At 42.0% G+C, this 24253-nt stretch overlaps 1 protein-coding gene across 2 annotated transcripts in view; it reads left to right on the forward strand.

Moving 5' to 3' along the window:
- Positions 1–24253, forward strand: part of LOC106583752 (ER membrane protein complex subunit 2) — a 70596-nt gene that overhangs the window by 28485 nt on the left and 17858 nt on the right. For both annotated transcript variants that reach the window (XM_014168311.3, XM_045704666.2), the window contains exons 4-7: positions 2146–2231; positions 11553–11610; positions 20806–20891; positions 21253–21312. In XM_014168311.3, the coding sequence (XP_014023786.2) occupies positions 2146–2231; positions 11553–11610; positions 20806–20891; positions 21253–21312 (290 nt within the window). The remainder of the gene's footprint in view (positions 1–2145; positions 2232–11552; positions 11611–20805; positions 20892–21252; positions 21313–24253) is intronic.

The raw sequence follows: 24253 nt of genomic DNA on the forward strand, positions 1-24253 counted from the left end.
ATCCGGGCTGCAGAACAGATTTTCCCTCTCATCCAGGATATCGTTGGACGTGACGATAACCATTCCTCACCTCTCATGAGTGTGTGAAAAAACAAACTCCAGTTCCCTCATAGAGACGGGAGAAAAAAAAACTCACCGTAAACAGCATCCTGCCTCTCCTTTTTATAGTAGCAAGTGGTGAATTGTGGGTAGCCACAAGCCAACATGATCTTAAACCACGTCAACTGCTGATTTTCACATCATTTCTTCAGGACTGTGATCTTTTATCATGGATCCCATAAATGGAAATCAACTATCCCTCTCAATTGTCTGGGCGGACTGGATTACGTCATAAAAAAACACACAAAAAACCCACTGCATATGACATCTCAAAACCATTCATGTTTTACATGGATACAGTATATTTGTTTGTTTAAAGGGGCAGTGCGGTCAAAAAGACGATTTTCTTTTTTTGTATGATATTTCCATACTGAGGTTGAAAAAAAAACACTTAAATTGTGAATTTATGATAATGCCCTTTTAGAGTAAGAGCTTTTTGAAAAAAATCCTGGAATGTCAGCCTTTTCAGGATGGAGTTTTTCCCCACAGCATGACAGAATCTGATCTGATTATTCTGAACAATGACCACCAGTTGCTGGTGTTGAACTTTTGTGACATTGTTTGAACAATGTTGCAGTCCACTAAGCCAAAGAAATTAAGTTTACCGAAGTGGTCAAACCTGGCTCTCACCTGAACATTGATATTGTCCAGTACGTTGTAGTAAATTGTCCCCCTCTCTACTCTGATCAGCTGTTTACTTATTTTGTCCCCCCACACCAAACGCGATCACAACACGCAGGTTAAAATATCAAAACAAACTCTGAACCAATTATATTAATTTGGGGACAGGTCGAAAAGCATTAAAAATGTATGGCAATTTAGCTAGCTAGCTTGCACTTGCTAGCTAATTTTACCTATTTAGCTAGCTTGCTGTTGCTAGCTAATTTGTCCTGGGATATAAACATTGAGTTGTTATTTTACCTGAAAAACACAAGGTCCTCTACTCCACCAATTAATCCACACATAAAACGGTCAACCGAATCGTTTCTAGTTATCTCTCCTCCTTCCAGGCCTTTTCTTTTCTTGACTTTATATTGCGATTGGCAACCTTCATAAATTAGGTGCATTTCTGCCACTGACCTCGTTCGTCTTTCAGTCACCCACGTGGGTATAACCAATGAGGAAATGGCACGTGGGTACCTTCTTCTATAAATCAATGAGGAGATGGGAGAGGCAGGACTTGCAGCGCGATCTGCGTCAGAAATAGAACTGACTTCTATTTTAGCCCTTGGCAATGCAGTCCCTCGTTGGCGCTCGCGCGAGCAGTGTGCGTAGTCAGCCAATAAGACATACTTTGGAGTCTAAGGTCTGGATGTGTCAATGTGTAGTTCATACATGCATAATCTATGAGCGTAATTACAGTTTTACCTCCAATTAGCCATGATATAATAATATATGCCATTTAGCAGATGTTTTTATCCAAAGTCATGCGTGCATACATTTTACGGAGGGGTGGTCATGAAATCCCTAGTTTTGAAGGCGACTGTTTTCTTGAAGCTGTGCTATGCCTTTTTCCCTACATTTCCCCCCATGTGGGCCAGCCCCTTAGCAATTTGAGTTCTTGCCAATGAGCTTCAGCCCCTCTCATTTGAGTGACCGCTATCAAGAGGCCCGCCCAGCGTTATCTGCGGGGCGTACCCAACTGCACAGTGAAAACAGCAGAGAGAGACCGATAGAGAGAGAGCAATGACGTGGTGCACATATGTGACGTAGTACGCAATTTTCAGGGGACCACTTTTGGCTCGTGAGTGCTAGTTTCAGAACTACTGGCAAGAAAGTTGACAAAAGTACCGGAGAATCTCTAAGTTGAGTGCACTAACTGTAAGTCGCTCTGGATAAGAGCGTCTGCTAACTGACTAGAATGTAAATGTAAAATGTTATTTTCATGAAATAAACAGAGTGATCATTTGCAGTGATTTAAAAATACAATTACAAAGACTGCATGGGGGCTATAAGTAGTAGAAAGTGTATGTGTCCTGTATGCTTGTAACATGTTGCAGCCAGCCAACTCTAATTGCACCTCCCGTCTGCCCACTTCCCTTGCAGACTTGTCTACAGGAACTGAAGAGGCAGTTCCCAGGTAGCCAACGAGTGAAGCGATTAGCAGGCATGCGGCTGGAGGCTTTGGAAAAGTAAGCTTCAGAGTCTCTCACTGTAATATGGCCGAAAGACTAAAGGGTAAATCCATTTGAATTCAATCACTTTTTTGACAGCATCCCTTTTGATTTGAACGAAACCTTCCATACATACAGTTGAAGTCGGAAGTTTACATAAACTAGTTTAATAACTCCAACCTAAGTGTTTCAACCACTCAACAAATGTATTGTTAACAAACTATAGCTTTGGCAAGTCGGTTAGGACATCTACTTTGTGCATGACACAAGTAATTTTCCCAACAATTGTTTACAGACTATTTCACTTATAACTCACTGTATCATAATTCCAGTGGGTCAGAAGTTTACATACACAAAGTTGACTATGCCTTTAAACAGCTTGGAAAATTCCAGAAAATAATGTCATGGCTTTAGAAGCTTCTGATAGGCTAATTGACATAATTTGAGTCAATTGGAGGTGTACCTGTGGATGTATTTCAAGGCCTACCTTCAAACTCAGTGCCTCTGCTTGACGTCATGGGAAAATCAAAAGAAATCAACCAAGACCTCAGAAAAAAACATTGTAGACCTCCACAAGTCTGGTTCATCCTTGGGAGCAATTTCTAAACGCCTGAAGGTACCATGTTCATCTGTACAAACAATGGTACGCAAGTATAAACACCATGGGACCACATAGCCGTCATACCGCTCAGGAAGGAGACACGTTCTGTCTCCTAGAGATGAACATACTTTGGTGTGAAAAGTGCAAATCAATCCCAGAACAACAGCAAAGGACCTTGTGAAGATGCTGTAGGAAACAGGTGCAAAAGTATTTATATCCACAGTAAAACCAGTCCTATATCGACATAACCTGAAAGGCCGCTCAGCAAGGAAGAAGCCACTGCTCCAAAACCGCCATAAAAAAAGCCAGGCTACGGTTTGCAAGTGCACATGGGGACAAAGATTGTACATTTTGGAGAAATGTCCTCTGGTCTGATGAAACATAAATAGAACTGTTTGGCCATAATGACCATTATGTTTGGAGGAAAAGGGGGGAGACTTGCAAGCTGAAGAACATCATCCGAACCGTGAAGCACGGGGGTGGCAGCATCATGTTTTGGGGGTGCTTTGCTGCAGGAGGGACTGGTGCACTTCACAAAATCGATGGCATCATGAGGCAGGAAAATTATGTGGATATATTGAAGCAACATCTCAAGACATCAGTCAGGAAGATAAAGCTTGGTCGCAAGTGGGTCTTTCAAATGGACAATGACCCCAAGCATACTTATAAAGTTGTGGCAAAATGGCTTAAGGACAACAAAGTCAAGGTATTGGAGTGGCCATCACAAAGCTCTGACCTCAATCCTATAGAAAATATGTGGGCAGAACTGAAAAAGTGTGCGCGAGCAAGGAGGCCTAGAAACCTGACTCAGTTACACCAGCTCTGTCAGGAGGAATGGGCCAAAATTCACCCAACTTAATGTGGGAAGCTTGTGGAAGGCTACCTGAAAAGTTTGACCCAAGTTAAACAATTTAAAGGCAATGCTACCAAATACTAATTCAGTTTATGTAAACTTCTGAACCACTGGGAATGTGATGATATAAATAAAAGCTAAAATAAATCCTTCTCTTTACCATTATTCTGACATTTCACATTCTTAAAATAAAGTGGTGATCCTAACTGACCTAAGACAGGGAATTTTTACTAGGATTAAATGTCAGGAATTGTGAAAAACTGAGTTTAAATGTATTTGGCTAAGGTGTATGTAAACTTCTGACTTCAACTGTGTTTGTCCATTGCAGAAGTGCTCAGAAAGTGACTTTGGACATGAATGCCAAAACATTCAAGAGATAAAGGTGCTCGGTTGAATGCATTAAGTTGTGCAACTGACTAGGTATCCCCTTTCCCTCTCATTTCCCTTTCAAAGTTGACCCATTGAGACTTCCATGTCTTCATCATTGGAAAAGAAAAGCAGTTGAGATTTACAGAATTTAAAAGCTTACAAACAGGGTTGTCAAACTATTTTATAATGATTTTAAAAAAATTCAAAAGGCACTCGCACATCTGAGCAATCAAATTGCAGGTGCATGGCAACAGTTGAAACAGGATGAAGGAAAAAGGAAACCGCACACTGCTCTTGATAGTATCACTGATATTTAATAAGCTTACGCATCGGCCTCACGGCCTTCGTCAGAGCTTTTGTGAATTTTCTGAAAACAGCACCTCTATGTAGACCTAGCCCCACCCACATCCGTTCCACGCATGGAAAGGGGTTGGAGGCAAAGGAAAAATAAATAAGTGCTACCAAACATAACAATATGCATTTCACAAACACTACAAAAGTGTATAAATAAGACGCATTGAACACGTCCGTAAAACCACAATGAGGACATAGCAAGTTTTCATTAATCATTGGGTACATCATACGAAAAACATCAGAGTAATCTTAAATAGGCACATAATCCATGTTCAAATTCACAACATAACATACATAGGCATTTCATCATTAAGTCCTTTAGGAAATAATGTCTGGAGGGTGAAAATCCAAAAACATTCTCTTTTGCTCAGAGTATTATTAATATCACCTCCCCTGTCTTATATCTTGACTTTCTCTATGCCACAAAATCTAAAGGTAGAAATGTCATGTTTTAGGTCATTAAAATGTACTGCGACTGGATAATCCCTGTCGTTTCGCCTCATTGAACTTTTATGTTCACTAATTCTCTGTTTGAGAGAGCGGGAGGTCTTACTGACATAGCAGAGCCCACATGGACATTTAATAATGTAAATAACATGGGTGGTGGGACACGTAATGATCTCATTTATTTGAAACCGTTTTCCTGTGTGGAACGGATGTGGGTGGGGCTAGGTCTATATAGAGGTGCTGTTTTCAGAAAATTCACAAAAGCTCTGACAAAAGCTCGGCCCGTGAGGCCGATACGTAAGCTTATTAAATATCAGTGATACTATCAAGAGCAGTGTGCGGTTTCCTTTTCCTTCATAATGAGGAAGGCATTGATGCTATGGACTGGCCCGCCCGTTCCCCAGACCTGAATCCAATTGAGCACATCTGGGACATCATGTCTCGCTCCATCCACCAACGCCACGTTGCACCACAGACTGTCCAGGAGTTGGCGGATGCTTTAGTCCAGGTCTGGGAGGAGATCCCTCAGGAGACCATCCGCCACTTCATCAGGAGCATGCCCAGGCATTTGTAGGGAGGTCATACAGGCACGTGGAGGCCACACACACTACTGAGCCTCATTTTGACTTGTTTTAAGGACATTACATCAAAGTTGGATCAGCCTCTAGTGTGGTTTTCCACTTTAATTTTGAGTGTGACTGCAAATCCAGACCTCCATGGGTTGATAAATTTGGATTTCCATTGATTATTTTTGTGTGATTTTGTTGTCAGCACATTCAACTATGTAAAGAAAAAAGTATTTAACAAGATTATTTCATTCATTCAGATCTAGGATGTGTTATTTTAGTGTTCCCTTTATTTTTTTTGAGCAGTGTATTTGTTCTGAACTAACTTGCCTAGTGAAATAAAGGTTAAATAAAAAAAACAAATGTTGTAGCTTAGACCCTATTTTACATAATCTAAGGTAATCTCATAATCTAAATTGAGGCAACATTCTCTTGAACACAGGTTGGTTGTCATGTTTTGGCTGATAAATGTACTAAAATGGGAATAACATTTCAACTTTCAAATGGTACCACAGATGGTTGGAGGTCCACACATCAGAGAATGTTGACTTGAATTGGAATATGTTATTTTAAATTATACTGTCAATCCTCCATAAGAAACCTATTGAAATCATAGAAATGTAGATACTGTAATAGAAAAGGCATGAAATTCACTGGTGGGTGGACCGGTGGTCATATTTGTGGCAGTAATTAGAAATAAAAAATGTCAATTCATTTTACATTTCGATGATGTACTGGCTAAATTGCAGTGGTCTGAAGGAATTTGTCCATTATATGAATTATATTGCTATGCTTGAAATAACACTAGGGCTGTCCCCTACAAACCCCCCCCCCCCCCCAAAAAAAACATTTTATTTATAATAACGTGTATTTTTCCATATAGACACACCCTATGTGTTTTAATAAAATCAATTACATGTACTGTGCTTGTCTGATGCTTTAACCCTTCACACCCGTACCCGGGTTTAAAATGGAAGATTTGGGCACTAATAAGCGCCTAAATTGGAACGTACAGTAACATGCTAGAGCTCTGACTGACAGCCGTTCTGAATTTGAGCAACGCGCAATTGGGCAACTTTTGTAATTGGGCAACTTTTGCAATTTTTTGTTGTTGTGTGAGGGAGAGAAATGCTGTAAATTAAGATGAGACATTGAAGATTTATAAAAAATACCTCATTGATGTCATACAAGCTAGCAAAACACCCGTCAGTCCAAATGTGCACTTCACATTTCCAAATCTTAAAACTCATGTCATATACAATGTCAACATTTGTGATCACTATGTTTGATGTAGGGTTACAAGATGACATGGTATGTTCTGAACAGAATGAGCCTATGTTTGTTGTGAAGAAAATGTTCAACGGCACACGCTAGCGTTGCACGGTATACCGAAACCTCTGTACCTTTTTGATACAATAACATGAAAAACGGTTAGGTACTAGAATTGTTGTTACTTTCGGTACTTCTGGCCTTTGCAGATTCTACCATTACGCTCTGGAAGTTGCCGGTAATAGGCTACACGATAAGTCTTGTTTTAACTTTATTTGAGAAGGCCAAGTGAAAATGAAGAATTATGTTGTTTAACATGCAAACCAGGATTGCGCCAATTCAACAGCGCACCGAAGATTGTTTCAGAACGGCAGAGAGCGACCTCTGTCCAATGCGGGAGAAAGCACTCGTGAAAATTCAGTTCATCACCTTGGAGAGCTCCACTGCAGCGGCCGTTGACAAGCATATACAATCTGTCAACTAGAATCTGCAACTAGAAAAACAAAGTAGGCTAATTTACTGTTTTCAAGTGTTATGTCTTGTTCGTTGTCCAACTATGGTAAGCTGTTTGCAGGTTTTGCCTTCCTCTTTTTTGGCGTCATCCTTAACTACAATGAAATGCTGCCATACTGCAGACGTTTAAAAATATTTTGTCTTAAGTAGGCCTAATTGAGCCCCACAATGGAGGTGTCATGATACCCATAACACCTAGCGGTCAAATGGTTTCCACCATTCATTTTTCCCATAGGAATTTTTTTAAACACTTAAAATAAGGGCTGTGTTTAGTGTAGGCTTTACCCTGGCGTGATGTTTTGATAACCATGTAAATCTCTCTCGGACAAGTTGACTTTTATCAATATATTCGTCTCTATTTCCACAAATAAAATGTATTGAACGCTTGAATTAATGTGTTTTTGATGTTTTTTTTTTGTTTTACATATAGCCTACAGTAACATCAACTAATTACATTTTTATTTTATTTTTTATTCTGTTACCTATTCTGTTACCATTTGTTTTTCAGCAGGACAATGTCCCAACACACCTCCAGGCTGTGTAAGGGCTATTTAACCAAGAAGGAGAGTGATGGAGTGCTGCGTCAAATGACCTGGCCTCCACAATCATCCGACCTCAACCCAATTGAGATGTTTTGGGATGAGTTGGACCGCAGAGTGAAGGAAAAGCAGCCAACAAGTGCTCAGCATATGTGGGAACTCCAAGACTTTTGGAAAATAATTCCAGGGGAAACTGGTTGAGAGAATGCCAAGAGTGTGCAAAGCTGTCATGAAGGCAAAGGGTGGCTACTTTGAAGAATCAAAAATATAAAATATATTTAGATTTGTTTAACACTTTTTTTTTATTGGTTACTACTTGATTCCATAGTTTTGATGACTTCACTATTATTCTACAATGTAGAAAATAGTACAAAAAAAAACTTGAATGAGTAGGTGTGTCCAAACTTTTGACTTGTACTGTATATCTGGGGAAGGGTATAAAACAATTTCTAGAGTGTTGAAAGTTTCCAAGAGCAAAATTATCTCCGTGGGAAATGGAAAAAATATAGAACTATCCAGACTCTGCCTAGAGCTGGCCTTCCGACCAAACTATGCAACCGGGCAAGAAGGACCCTGGTCAGGGAAGTGACCAAGAACCCAGTGACTGCTCTGACAGAACTACAGATTTCTTTGGCTGAGATGAGAGAAACTGTCAATAGGACAACAGTCGCGATAGCACTTCACCAATCTGGGCTTTATGGGAGAGTGGCCAGACGTAAGCCACTCCAGAGGAAAAAGCACAAGACTGCATGCCTGGACTTTGCAAAAAGGCACACGAGAGAGGATAAGGCAGCATCATGCTATGGGGATTCTTTTCAGTGGCAGGGACTGGGAGACTGGTAAGGGTTGAGGGAACAATGAAGGAAGCCAAATACAGGAAAATCCTTGATGAGAACCTGCTTTAGAGTGCAAACGACCTTAGACTGTGGCAAAGATTTATATTCCAACAGGACAATGGCCCTAAGCAGACAGCCAAAGCAACGCTGGAATGGCTTCAGAACAAGAATGTGAAAGTCCTTAAGTGTCCCAGCCAAAGCCCAGACTTGAATCCCATTTGAAAATCTGTGGAAAGACTTGAAGATTGCTGTTCACTGCCGCTCCCCATCTAACTTAACAGAACTTGAGAGAATCTGCAAGAAAGAATGGTAAAAAAAATTCAGATGTGCTTAGCTGATAGACATACTCTCGATGACTTAAAGCTGTAATCGCCGCTCAAAGGTGCTTCTACAAAGTATTGACTGTGATATTTCTGTATTTCATTTTCAGTCAATTTGCAAAAATGTCTAAAAACACGTTTTCACTTTGTCAGTATGTGTTATTGTGTGTAGATGGGTGGGAATTAATCGATTTAATCCATGTTGAATTCAGGCTGTAACACAACAAAATGTGGAATAAGTCAAGGGGTATGAATACTTTCTGAAGGCACTGGATGTCTTAGAGCAATGGTTCCCAACCTTTTTCACTTACTGAACCAACAATTGCATCTTTCTCTGCCGCAGTACCCCTGAAGTACCCCCCCATGTGCATTTTTATCAGTAAGCCTATGGTCTCATGGTTCTTCTCAAGTACCCCCTGTGGATAGGCCAAATACCCCCAGGGGTCCTAGTACCTCTGGTTGGGAACCACTGTCTTAGAGTGATTCACAGTGCCATCCCCTCGGCCTCTGCAATGGATACGTCCGCTGAGACAGGCACAAGTCAGACAGGTGTCTTTTGTGCCATCAAAAAATGTAAACAATTTGCGACCGCTCGACTAAAAATATCTCTGTCGACCAACAGCCTATAGACCAAACAATCGACCTGTCGACTAAATGGGGTCAGCCCTAAATGGCACTCACCCTGTATTCAAGAGCATGTTGTGTCTCAACCGATGGCGGGCACAACACAAAAACCTCAGATGTGAAATAGGGTCTAAGCTACAACATATGCGAATATGGAAGGAAATCTGGAGTTTGTGTTTTTAGATAATTGACGTTAAAGGTTTATTTCTTTTTATTACAAAACATTTTTTTCAATAAATAATTACAAGTTTGACCGCTTTTTGTAAGCTTTTAAACTATCTCAAACTCAACTGTTGATCTTTTCCAGTGATGAAGACATGGTATGGATAATGGTTGCACTTTGAGCACCTTTATCTCCTGAATGTTTTGGCATTCAAGTCCAAAAAGTCACTTTCTGACCACTTTTTCCATGGGCAAACGTATGGAAAGTTTAGTTGAAATCAAAAGGGATGCTGTCAGAAAGTGATTGAATTAAACAGAATTTACCCTATAGGCCCGTGGTAAAGGGGGGTGGGGTGTACTGTAGATCCTAAGTGGTACGATGGTCTGGGTGTGTGTGTGTGGTGGGCTCTCTGTTTGTGTTGGAAACAACCATTCCACTGGCAAAAAGGGGAAGAAAAAAATAAGTGAATGTTTGAGTGCTCGGCCCTTTTAGCCTGAGCGAGGGATTCCCCAGGAAGGAAGTGGTTTGCTCCCACTGCTATTCTGGGGGTCCCTCAATCTTCTGTTTTTTCTATTTTTTTTCATTCTCTTGTTGTGCTTTTCGTCTGCGAGCTGAGAGGCGAGGTCTTGCCTGCCTGTAAATATTGACATGCCAACACAGTTTCAGCTTTGTTTCTTCTAAGCACGGTTTATTTTTAAATCTGCAAATGTGATTCATAAAAACAGAAAGGGAACAAGATAAACACAGTATTTTTGACTGGAACTGGAGTAAGGGTAATTCAATCTGTTTACCACCACTGATCACCATGACTCGTTTATCTGTTATGTCAGAGTTGATGTGATAATTGAGAATGATTGCTCCTGCACTGTCAGATTAAATAAATGGCACACACTGGCCTCTAATTGGCTTCAGGCGGAGGTACACTGGAATGACACAGCTTCAAACAACTAACTATCCCCCCCCCCCACACACACACACACACACACACACACTGTGTCTCGTTGAGGCCCCCCCAGTAAATAAAGGATATCAAAGTGGCTCAGGAGTGGTTGCCTGGTGCCATCTGAAATCTCCCAGAGTGCAGTAGAGTAATAAAGTGGATGTGAGTGAAGGAGTGGCACTGGAAGTGGGGCTGCTCATTACTAATGGGAAACAGAGTTGCTTCTGTTGTAGGTTGTGGTGGGCAGAACAGGTTTTGATCAGGGAGCCCCGGCTTTTTGGCTGCTAAACCGTTAGCATTGCAGTTCGCCTCTAATAAAAAAAACAAGTTCAAAATCATCCCTGCGGACCCATGATTTGACATGACAAGTGAAGTGAACACGCCTCCCCACCTCCCTGTTGCCAGGAAATTTCTGCATGGTTTGATATTTACAGTTCATAACGCACTCATTTTAAACAGAATCGTATGGATTCCCCCTTTTGCCCCGTAACTTTAAAACACACATTGTGTTGAATATAACTCTGATCAGACTTGTGTGTAATGGAAGGTAGGCTATTATTCTACACGGCTCAGAAGAAAGGCCTTTAAAACGAAACTGAACAGATTGATTTGATTCACCTTTAAACAAATCAAAGGCAATAATTGTGCATACACTCTTCAAATCATTTTGCTTCCCTACTCTTATGTATTGGTTTCTTGACTCATTGTTAAGTGGCGTAAGCCTCTCACAACGCAGGCTATTTGAGCAGCAACAGTAATGACTGTTTATTTCCTCTTTTAGATCACTGCTGATTTTGGCAAGGGTTCACAGTGTAACCATAGAGACCGGCTGCATTGTGTACAGAAACTTGATTGCCTTGAACTCTGTTTGATTTCCCCACCACCTAATTTGTCTTGACTGGTGAGTCCTTTTTTTTCTTCTTCTTCCTCTTCTGCCTTTTGAAGGTACGAGGATGCCAGCAAGCAGTATGATTCAATACTGCAAGACGATCCCACCAATACGGTAAGTGAGGAAAAACACACACTTTATTCTTATTTTGTTACAGGTGTTGTCTGAACTTTTTGGACAGCTTTTGAATCTGCTGTAAAGTTTTGGTATTAGTGGTGCGAGTTTGCTTAGTTAAACTCCCCTTGGCCTTTTTGACCTCAACCACATTGCTGATCAGGCTCTCACCCACACAAATGACAAGTGTTTGAGGGAGCGGTAGAGGGGGGGAGTGGTTCATGTTCTTAGGCAGTGTTGGACATGTTGGGTGGAACTAAGGCTAAACTAAATGCCTGCTCTTTGAAGACGGTGATAAATAGGTAGTTCTTAGACCCCTTCTGGGATGAGCAGGACTGTGCTCCTGTATTACGTCCTCCATTACTGTCGTGAAAATGCTTATCAGTCCGAGTACATTTTCATAATTGAGTGGTATTAAATTGGCGCTTGTGTATTTTCGTTAGTCATCGTGTACATTATTTATCACACGCGCACAGCATACATAACTTTGTTTGAGGAGTGGAATAGCCAATCAGCTGTAAAACAAGAGTAGCTCCTCAGAAAGCTGGTACTGGAGTGAAACCAGGGAGATCGTTCAAGTTTGACTTCGAAATTGGACGTCTACCCATGTCCTTGGGGAAACAGTGAGCGCTATTACCATGTTATTTTGATTTTGCAAGGGTGATGGGGATGTGCCTAATCCCATGACTCCGGATCAGAAGGTTCTGTGTTCTATCACTGTGGTGGACACTGTTTTTTTTTCTTCATTTTTTAAATTTTTATTATGGTTTCGCTTTAACCCGTTCCCAAACCTTAACCCTTACCTGTACCATTCGGGAATGAGTGCCTAAACTTAATCCTTCTAAATTTGACATTTGAAGAAATGGAACAATAAAGAACAGCAGGATCAACCCAAGGTGTCAAAAGCACTTTGAAATGTAATGTTTGGAGCAACTTCGAAATGTTATGTTTGGAGAAATGTGGATAAACGTTTAATTCTGCACTGAGACTGCGAGAGCTTGAGTGAAACATGCTTTTGTAAGCCCACGGCTACGATTTTGATGGCTAGGATTAAAAAGAGCTAATATTTTTGTTTCTCAATCTCAACTCGCAATTAAAACGCGCCTCCCTTTCGTCATTTGAGTGCATAGGCTGTAGGCAGGTTATCAGTGCGTCACCCACCATTTTGCAATGTGAGCTTGAGGCAGTATAATTGTTTGAAACCTGAACGGTTTACTTTACTTCAAATAATGAGCCATGTCTTACCTTGCTTCAAAGTAGCCTAGTAGCCTAAATCCATCCATAGAAACGTGTAAGCAATTATTTTGACTTCCTCATGCCATTAACCAGCATTTCTCTCCTGTTCTATTGGTTTTCATAACTTTCTTTTGTTGTTCAGAAGCCAGAGACCATCCTAGTTGTTGCTATTAGAGTCCCCCTCGTTCTATGTTTCTAACTGAGATTTTCATCTGTCACATGTGGAACCACTCTCATTAGGTCGGCTGTTTAGAACGGGGTTTTCCGCAAATTGAATTTTGAAAAGGCCGTTTTATTAGCTGCTTCATTACTGGAGTTCCATGTTCAATAATAGGCTATAGCCTTTTGACTGAAAGACGATAGGCTTGCTATTGTTGCGTGGTTCTCTTAATGAACATTTCTTGTATGCTTGCATAGTATTTTCTGTTAGTCACAATTTTACTGTCTGGATTTGTATTTTTTTATGAATTTTTCTTTTTTTTCTCTTCAGTTTGTTGCAGGTTAATTAGTGTCGGTTAGTCGACAGCAAAATTGATCGAAATGTGCATCCCTTCTTCAGGTGTAAAGCCCACCATTCACTTCTAAACTGTAGACACAGATACAGGAAGCCGTTTGACTTTTACTCAAGTTCTTGTTATATTATATCTTAGGCCAATGCACAATGCACTGTGAGATTTGTAGAGCATCTGGGCTCTGACAATGCTGCTACTTTCCCACTATCTTGACCGCCACTTGCTGTATCAGTTCTATTCATATGTTGTCTTTTGTGTGTCATATGTCTATCTGCCAATTAGTCTGCATTATCATAGTGATGTAACAAAACAGTTTTGCCAACAAATGCAACGCTCTGGTTTACACATCAGTTAACCATTTGAGTCCGTCAGATTATAAATGGGTATAGCCTTAAGTTCCATACAATCTTCTCTCAATTTATATTAAATTTCAGCTGAATGACTTGCAAGACCATGTCTATCCAGTGTTCTGCCAATCCCTGACCACCAACCCAAAACACATTGTACCTGCTGTTAATTGTTTCCATAAGGACATGTGGCCACGCAAGAAAATACATGTTTTAAAGGGTTTTCAAAAGAAACCATGACCTTATTTGTTTTGGCAGTCCTCCTGTAGACGTTCAACAAGCTTCTGCGTTGCCCCGACACATGGACTTGCTTAGATATATTAAACATTTTCTCTTGGCTGGCAAAGTGTGAGAGACGAAGCATAAACATTTGTTCTTTGGACACCATGTGAGGATTCTGCACCTCACCGACTGTCTGTTTCAAACAAACGGAGGCCTTGCTGACAAAATCAATAAACCTGGGTATGCTCTGATGCAGTCACCTCCCCTTCTTTCTGGTGTGGAAGAATTGCCACCTCATCTCTATCGGTTCCCTGGAGTGTAACTGTCTGCTCCCCCTCGTTCAGACCCCTTTACACCTTCTTCACTTTGTCATTTACCGTCATTCTTTATTTTACTCTGTTTCTGTTGGACTAAACCAGTCACACTGTTCGTTCTTCTATTAAAATTAGAGATCTATTTGTTTTACACAGGTTAGATCCACCATGTCCTATTTCAATTATAAGCACATTGAATACTCTGTCATGGAAGACAAGACAGGTGGTGGGAAGGGAAGCGCAAGTTAGTTTGTATAGGCCGTGATGGCTCCAGAGCAACTGCTTTTGGTCGTCAAGTTGCCAGTGTAGGCACTTCCACAACCTCAGCAATAACAACTTAACAAAAATATAAATGCGACATGTAAATTGTTGGTGTCATGAGCTGAAATAAAAGGTCCCAGAAATGTTCCATACGCACAAAAACCTTATTTCTTTCCAATGTGTTGACATCCCTGTTAGTGAGCATTTCTCCTTTGCCTAGATAATACATCCACCTGACAGGTGTGGCATATCAAGAATCTGATTAAACAGCATAATCATTACAATAAAATGTCACTCTACAATGTGCAGTTTTGTCACACCACACAATGCCACATATGTCTCAAGTTTTGAGGGAGCGTGCAATTGGCATGCTGACTGCAGGAATGTCCACCAAAGCTGTTGCCAGATAATTACATTTTAATTTCTCTACCATAAGCCGCCTCCAATGTCATTTTAGAGTATTTTTGCAGTACTTCCAACCGGCTTCACAACCGCAGACCACTTGTAACCACGCCAGCCGCCCAGGACCTCCACATCTGGGTTCTTCACCAGCGGAATCGTCTGAGATCAGTCATCCCGGACAGCTGATGAAGTTGAGGAGTATTTTTGTCTGTAAAAAAGCCCTTTTGTGTTGAAAAACTAATTGTGATTGTCTGGGTCTTGCACCCCAGTGGGTGGGCGTATGCCCTCTCAGTTATGTCAAATCCATAGATTAGGGCCTAATGAATTTCCTTATATGAACTGTAACTCATTAACATCTTTGAAATGGTAAAATGTTGCGTTTGTATTTTTGTTCAATATAGATAATTAACACGAGTGAATAGGGTCTAAAGTATTAGTAATAGTTTTGTTCGCTGGTTTTAAAGAACAAAATGGCATAAAAAATGTATAAAACATTTACATTTACGTCAAAACAATCAAGTCAGGTGTTTGTCAAAGGTGTTCAATCCCAGTGGATTGCCAAGCCTACATATTTCGCTGAACTCCAATACACCAGTGTCTGTGACAGGTGGAAGAGAGATTTCAGTATGTTTCCACCATCTGGTTTCTAGTCACAAAAGTAGTTTCCGTAATGGTAGCTAGATTTAATCGTTCAAGCTAACTTTCGATAACTGGCTCCGGTCTCTCGTTGTCTGCTTGTAAACAAACGCCACGTGACTGGGGACTACCGGTAAGCTCCATAATGAAAAATTATGTTGCAGGTGAAATGAAGAACGCAATCTTTTTTTTTCTCCTAACAAATTACACAAGTTGACTGCAGGTATTTACTTAAAGGGTACCTGCAAATATTCAAATGTATAAAAAAAAAAACGGTATTGAAAAAACATTCCGTGGCCATTTCCAAATACCCTGGTATACCGTCAAAAATGTTTCCCTAAACTGAACTTGGAAAGGCAGAGAGTAAAATCAGCCTTCGCAAAGGACAATGTTTTAGGTAGACTTCGCTGAAAGTCTACCGGGTTCTGAATTATCAAAGGCTTTCTAGAAGCTCTACTTATGACACATAATAGTTTACTTAATGGGTAAACTAGTTCAAATATGCATTGCCCTAATCATTCTTTGGGTAGTGAGATCTTCTCCAATGGGAAATGGGAGGTGCCTTGGGAATAGTAGCCTTGTGGGAATGGTGGGTACTAGTACTCGCTAGCCAATCAGAGCGATGTTCTGGGGATGTGATCGGTTGGTTTCCTGATCTCCAAAGGCTGGGTGGATGTCGCCCGTAACACCAGCGCCCTTTCAGTTAAACCTGAGGGCGGGAATGGAAACTGGTCCTCACTGTCCCCTGGTGTCTTCCAGACCAGCTTTTTCCCACCAACCCTTCCTGGCTGGTGAGGGTGTGGTGTGGACGGGGGCTGACATCATTTAGGTCACCTGTCTTTGAATGAAGGATCTCCACTGCTCCCAGTCCAGCATGTTCTCTAACATGTTCTGTATAATGAAGGAGGGGATGGAGCTCAAAGAAATGGCGGAAAATTGGCGACCACAGCAAGGACTTGTGAGGCATCCCAGCATGCCGAGCTGGAGATTGGAAACTGAGCTGTTGTAATTACAGGCTGTGGAATAGATGTGGTACCCATTAACCAGAATTGTTGAATCAACAGAAATTGCTCAAGGTTTCTCTGCCATGGCGGTGTCCAAAGAATGTGTCGAACTCTTAGCCCTTCCATAGTTTTATTGTGTTCCAATACCTACAGCAATGATCTGGAGAATTTCTCGTCTGCTTGCGTAAATGCATTTTTGTGCTTCTCTCTTCTTTTTCTTTGAGAACTTTGGCTAAAAAGCTAGGGCCTAGCCTAGTGTCTGTCTACCACATTTTCATACAAAAGGTAACTTCATTAATTATTCATTCGGAGTCCAAATGACACTGGATGATTCATCTGTTAAATGGAATTCCGACCCTCATTTCATCGTTTATTAGTGTGTAGAAACACAGCTAGTGTTTATTGAGAAAGTAATTGAGGTCACTGAGAATCCCTTACTGAGGTTGAATGGGAATTGTATGCAATTAGAGTGTAGGACAAGAGTTTTTACAGAGGTCAAGATGCACTCAGATTTCTACTGAGCTGAAACCAGATCCTGTTGAAATTGAAAATATTGGCTCTTTGCAACCATATGATTTAGGCACTATTTAGACAATGCTTCTGTATTTGATTTCTGGATGCCTTAGTATACTTTGATTCCAAGTAATACAAGTAAAACTCCCTAAGCTCTTAGGCATTTGAAGCATCTGTGTAACAGTTATTTATTTTTTTACAGTAAACAAATGTTTTACTCTGAATGTTTTAGTGTTGCTTTTAATGCATTAATACCTTCATCTACTAGCTATTTCACAACAGCGGCACATAGCGTCGTTCATGGTCCCCCGCTTCCTTTTCTCTGTATTCTTCTCTCCATCTCTCCCTCCATGTATGTTATATAACATTATTATAACAGGCTATGTAGGTGTCCAGTGTAGTCCTCACAGTCATAGCCTGGGTTGTGGTGAGTCCTTCTCAGTTAGAGCCAGGGGTGATTTAAACAATCCAGTGCTCTGAGTGCTCCTCGAGAACCCTAATTAAAAAAGAATCATGACAACGGTGGGATTATCCCTGCTGCCAGGTTCTTCTGGATCATTAGTTTGGAGAGGGGGAGAGAGCGAGAGGAGGAGCGGTTTGGAAGAGCTCCGCATTTAATAAAGTTCTGTGTGACTCCTTCGGGGCTACCAACTTCCATATGTTCTGAGTGAGCCCCAAGTGGTTCTTTATCAGGAATGAAGGACTGGGAGAGAAGAGAGGAAGGGGGAAAGGAGGGGTGTGGGGTAGGCCTACAATTGCAAGAATCACACTGAAAGTTGGTGTTCTGGCAGATTTTTGGTATCGGACGGGGAAAAATACACATGTTAGCAATTTGGTTAGAAGTGAGTAAAAATTCCTTAATCTCACATAGCATCACGCCCCAGTAGAATATGGTCCATGTAAAATAGTTTGATATTTTGAGGAGATATGTGTTTTATGGGTAGAGGGGGGAGAGAAGAGGAAGTTGGTGTGATTGCCCCCCCCCCCAACTCACTCCAATTGCTCTATAAATTCATCCTTTTGAATAATATTTTCTTGATGATGCTTGTGTTTAATTGTGTGAGGACCACTCTCAAACAGCAGTTCACATGGTATTTGTTTATTTTAGAACAAATGCAAACAATAATACAGGTCAACAATAATCTAGATATTTATAAAAAAATGTCTGACTTTAGATTAGTGTGTGGGTATGTTGTGTAAGTAAGCACCATAGCCAGGCTGTAGTGCAGGTCCCTGTTTCAGGGTGATGGATAAGTGGATTTATTGTGACGGCGGTGTCAGTGGATTCCCAGATTTATGGCGGCTCAGACGTGACTCACGCACAGCTCTCAATGGCTTTGGTTATGAGTGTGGGAGAAAGGAAGCCCCACTCAATCAAATGCCAGTCCATAAATAAAATGGGCCGTGGCAGGCAGGGCAGCACCGTTCTAATGGCAACAGCAGCCCGCTGTTGGGTACACATACACCCTCCAAAACGCCGCCTGGAAAAGTCAGAGGAGCAGGCGTAATACTTTCTGATTCAGATTGATGAGAATCTAATCCACTTTAAGGTCACTTCAACATCAAAATGAAAGAAAAGGCAATTGGAGGCTGATGTAAGTTAGCATGGCTTCAGAAGCTCATTCTGAATGCGCTGGCCGTTGGGTTTGGGGTAAGGCCCTGTTTTCCCCACTTATACGGGGATGACTCACCACTTTATCTCAGACGCTAAGCTCACACACGCCGACTCTAAAACATTGACTCGTGATTTGTGTTCTTCTTTCCACAGATATAGCCTAGCTAACCATTACCTCTTATAAGATGCTGGCACATCAATTTAAAGTTGCCCCATAACAATATCAATAATAGTAGGGACATCAGCATTTTAAGTAGCGAGGCTTCTCACCGCTGTGGAAGAACTGAAACAGAAAAGTGCTCAGTAAGGCTGGTTCAAGCAGTCAATATCTCTCTCCTAAATTAAGATATCTCTTAAAACCTGTTTAGGATAGGGGGCAGTATTGACACGGCTGGATAAAAAACATACCCGATTTAATCTGGTTACCACTCCTACCCAGTAACTAGAATATGCATATACTTATTACATATGGATAGAAAACACCCTAAATTTTCTAAAACTGTTTGAATGGTGTCTGTGAGTATAACAGAACTCAAATGGCAGGTCAAAACCTGAGAGATTCCTTTACAGGAAGTGGCCTGTCTGACCATTTCTTGAACTTCTTTTCCATCTCTATCATTTACTAAGGATCTCTGCTCTAACGTGACACTTCCCACGTCGTCCATAGGCGCTCAGAGCCCGGGAAAAAACAGAATGTCGTCATTCCAGCCCCAGGCTGAAACACATTATCGCCTTTCTCAAGTGGCCGATCAAGGGACACTGGGCTTATGCTCGTGACCCCGACCGCCCCCGCCTTTGGGATTTTTTCCTCTGTTTGCCGAAAAGGAGATTCCCTGTCGGAATATTATCGCTTTTCTACGAGAAAAATGTCGTAAAAATTGATTTTAAACAGCGGTTGACATGCTTCGAAGTACGGTAATGGAATACTTAGAATTTTATTGTCACGAATTGCGCCATGCGCGTGACACTTCTTTACTATTTCGGATAGTGTCTGGAACGCACGAACAAAACGCCGCTATTCGGATATAACGATGGATTATTTTGGACCAAACCAACATTTGTTATTGAAGTAGCAGTCCTGGGTGTGTATTCTGACGAAGACAACAAAAGGTAATCAAACTTTTATAATAGTAAATATGATTATGGTGAGTGCTAAACTTGCCGGGTGTCTAAATAGCGAGCCCGTGATGCCTGGGCTATGTACTTAGAATATTGCAAAATGTGCTTTCACCAAAAAGCTATTTTAAAATCGGGCATATCGAGTGCATAGAGGAGGTCTGTATCTATAATTCTTAAAATAATTGTTATGCTTTTTGTGAACGTTTATCGTGAGTAATTTAGTAAAATGTTAGCGAATTCCCCGGAAGTTTGCGGGGGGTATGCTAGTTCTGAACGTCACATGCTAATGTAAAAAGCTGGTTTTTGATATAAATATGAACTTGATTGAACAAAACATGCATGTATTGTATAACATAATGTCCTAGGGTTGTCATCTGATGAAGATCATCAAAGGTGAGTGCTGCATTTAGCTGTCTTCTGGGTTTTGGTGACATTATATGCTGGCTTGAAAAATGGGTGTCTGATTATTTCTGGCTTGGTACTCTGCTGACATAATCTAATGTTTTGCTTTCGTTGTAAAGCCTTTTTGAAATCGGACAGTGTGGTTAGATTAACGAGAGTCTTGTCTTTAAATGGCTGTAAAATAGTCATATGTTTGAGAAATTGAAGTAATAGGATTTTTAAGGTTTTGAAAATCGCGCCACAGGCTGGCAGTGGCTGTTACGTAGGTGGGACGAATTCGTCCCGCCTAGCCTAGAGAGGTTAAATTAACTGAAATTATTTGGTACTGAACATCACCACTTCACATCAACGCTGTTGGCTGATGATTCCGTAGAGAAAATGTCAAATCCTGATTCCCACCACTCCAGTCCTCCACTCCCCATAGACTTGGCGTTCTGTGAACTGATGGTACCTATCACCAATGGACTCGGCTAGGAGCAGAGAGGGGGGTAGCTTTGACCAACATCCCGTACCCCTTTTATTTGTGTAAGCTCTGAGGAGACCCCCTCTCCTCGGTCAAACACTTGAGGAGCTAAGACCTCACTAATCCTCTGTTGATGCCGATCTCCACAGGCGGCGAGGAAGAGGAAGATCTCGATTCTGAAGGCCCAGGGGAAGAGTGCCGAGGCCATCCGCGAGCTCAACGAGTATCTGGAGCAGTGAGTAGTGTTTTACAAGGGGATTTGGATGATCTCCTCACACCTCCCCTGGCCTTTTTAATTAAAAGGGGGTTTGCATTCAATTTGATCCGGGCTGGGCCACAACATGTCCATGAGACCCCCTCAACTCTACTCCATCTTGGAAGCTCTGCCTGTCTGCCCTGTCCGTCTATGTTAGCCTAGTCATATAATGCCACGATTTTGATTGATTTGAAACGTGTAGATTTCAGCTATTGTACTATATATTGGAGAGGTTATTGTTGATGATCCTCTTGCTAATAAGGGTTCTAAAAAGCATGGTGTGATGGTGCTGAACTGCATCCTCAACGGGAGACTCCCCTAATTTCTCACTGTTTTACAGGTTCGTCGGGGACCAGGAAGCGTGGCACGAGCTGTCGGAACTCTACATCAACGAGCACGAGTAATCATCGCATTTCTTTAACACATTAGTTTACCTCATTATCTACATCACTTGTGACGTTTTGACTGACTTATTATTCCAGCGGTGAGAAAAACCTGTGACCCTTCCAGGTTTGAGTGTGTGGGTCATTCTCGCTCTAGTGCTTTGCCAGCACTCCCTGGTGTCAAGACCTGGAGGCAGCACCTTATCATATCTGTCAGCTTCTAACAGACTCAGGGGGCGAGACGGACTGGGGAGTGTCTGTAAGCAGTAACTCCTCTCCTCTCTCCCAGTCTCGGTGGCTGAACTGACGGCTTGATCCCAGAGGGGATGTATTAGGATGGGCACAATGGAGAGGGGCGTTGAAATGCCTAACTCAGCCAGGGGTCCGCATTGAGCCCCTGTCTATGTTTGTCACATGGAGAGGAGGGTAATAGGATTTTGACCCGAAGCCCCCGTCTCTTACATATGGGGGTAAGACAACCCCCTACTGATATCTCTGTTGCCAGGGGTAATTGTCAGCCTCCCAAGACAAGAGCATTGTAAGAAATGTTTTTGTTTGGTTTTGTCAGTTTTTATCCCTCCTTAATTGTCTTGGGGGCTTAGGAGTCAGGGAAGCAGACGTCTTTCACTGAGGTGTGTTTGTAAGCGCTCTGGTGTGTGGGTGGGTGTGTGTATGTGTGTGAGCAGCACACACCGGCTCTGCGGTCACCCTGGCAAGAGGGCAGTGTCTGCAGGAATGTTTAGCGTAGTGAGAGGGCTGCTTATTGGATATTTCATGTTTTTGTCCCGAGGGGCTTTATTGCTGTAGTAGAGGAAATCCAGGGGTGAGCGGATTATCTCCCAGCTTAGCCAAACTTTTGTAATATCACCCCATTCACTCCCCGAGCCCCTTATCTACAGGCGTGTCAATTTCTTTTCTCTCTTTTCTTTATTTTGGGTTACAAACTCCCTTTTTTTCCCTCCCCTCTTCCGGACAGCACGGCATTATCGCCTCTCTTTTCCACAGAGCGAGAGGGAGGAAGAGTGGCTGCAGAGAGATTCCCAGGAGAAGTTGGTGGCACTTTGTTTCCAGAGCCAGAAAAAACAGAGGCTGATGGAGAAGAGAGGAAGAGAAATGAACTGCTCCGCCCTCACTGTGTAGCGCCCCGCGAGCTAAAAATATACAAATCACTCGCGGCCTGCCATTGTTACATGTCTACAGGCATCAGTGTTCAAACATTATGACAGTAATTAATAGCCTAACTCAGTGGAAACTTATTAAAAAAATATTTTTTTTAAATCCTCATATCGCTGAGTGATATTCGGACGTTATTGAGATCGCTCCTTTTTGTTATTGTTGCGTTGAACCGTTGAGATGCTTCAACTCATTGGGAATCATCTGAGCTTGTAGTGCTGTTGAATTAGGCTTTATTTAACTGCTGTCTATCGGTTCAGATTGGCCTGGTCATCCGATGGAGCATGATGACTTTCTGTGGTCAGTTTGCACAGTCTAATGGAGGAATCTTGATCCGTTTGCCCAGTCTAGTTGGGAAAAAGCTTTGGGGTGGAACTCAGTCAAACTGTATTACAATTGGTAGCACAAAAACCAACCATTATCTGGTTTGGTGTTCAAAGGAAACAAAGCAAATGTGTGAGTCATACTAACAGTGCTACCACCACGAGGTAGCAGCGTGGTCTCTGAACCCAGGTTTAGGGAGTTGAAGCTGAGTGGTGGTGATGATGGTTGGAGATTGGAGGGTGCGGTACTGCAGTCAGCCAGGCCTCTGCCTGGTGATGGAGGCTGCCTCTCCTCCGCTGCAGGCCCGGGGCCACTGCAGGAGGACATCTGAAAGTCTTTATGGGGAGGAAGTGGTAATTGTAAGCAGCCCCCCAACCTTCCGAATACCCCGATCTCTCTTCTCTCTCCCCCCATTCTCATATGAACTCGCCCCTCGCTCTCCCCCACCACTCTAATGCTGCTGCTCTCTGTCTTTGAAGTCCTTTAAACAGACTCTAAATGGGCCGATCGTCTCTTCATGTCGTGCGAGGCAGCATTTGGTCCTGTCTGTTCCCGTCAAAACACCCAGCTTGCGTCAGAGCGTTTTTTTCTCACCCTTTCTCCCTCTGTGGCAGTGAAATGGCTACAGATTAGCATCCTTATCTTGTCATTTATGATCCCCCAACCACCACAAGCACCATTTTTGGTTTTTCTGCACATTTCCAAGAGCTGATACAGCATATGCTGGAACACGTACAGTCTCTCTACACTAGAATTGAATGCTGGGTTTTGTGTTTTGTCCAATTTAGTTTAATAGCCCTGTTTTAGTGTTCTGAGTTCATGTAGTTTTTCAAGGCGTGGGAATTGAGTGTGTGTGTGTGTGGACTGTGTAATTCTGACTGTGTGTGCAGGAGAGATAAACTTGCCTTCCCTTGGACGGGTCCCCTGAAGGGGAAACTGTGTTAGATGTGGAATGGCTGCAGATTAGCGTGAGGTCAACAGCTCAGCAGTCTGCTGAGAAGTGATCTCATCTGAAGTAGGGCACAGTGTGCCAGTTCCTACTGTAACGCTGACCTCAGGAAGGTATTTAACTACACATTACCAGAGTGAAAAACACATCGCCAGACAGACAGATTGATCCTGTGTGTCTGGAGACCCCCGCTCCTCTCCTTTTCAATGTTCCACTTTCCAAAACTGAAGCGTTTCGCCAATATAGACATAACCACATAGGCCACCAGATCCCCTTAGTCTGCAAATGAACTTAGTTTGTTGGATGCATCTTCCTAGATCCAAACTTGCCAAAATGTACAGTAAACCAATCGGCAATAGAACTTTCTGCAGAACAAATGTACAATCTCGGATTGGAATGGGTAGACTACGTCACAGATGAAATGGAGCAAATTTCCCCCCTTACTATTTTAAAGCTGGAAGATGAAATGTCCATCGCTCTTAGTCATCGTTCTATTCATTGTTCCCTTGTTT

Source organism: Salmo salar, chromosome 02, assembly GCF_965601325.2.
Source record: "Salmo salar chromosome 02, fSalSal1, whole genome shotgun sequence".
Taxonomy (NCBI): domain Eukaryota; kingdom Metazoa; phylum Chordata; class Actinopteri; order Salmoniformes; family Salmonidae; genus Salmo; species Salmo salar.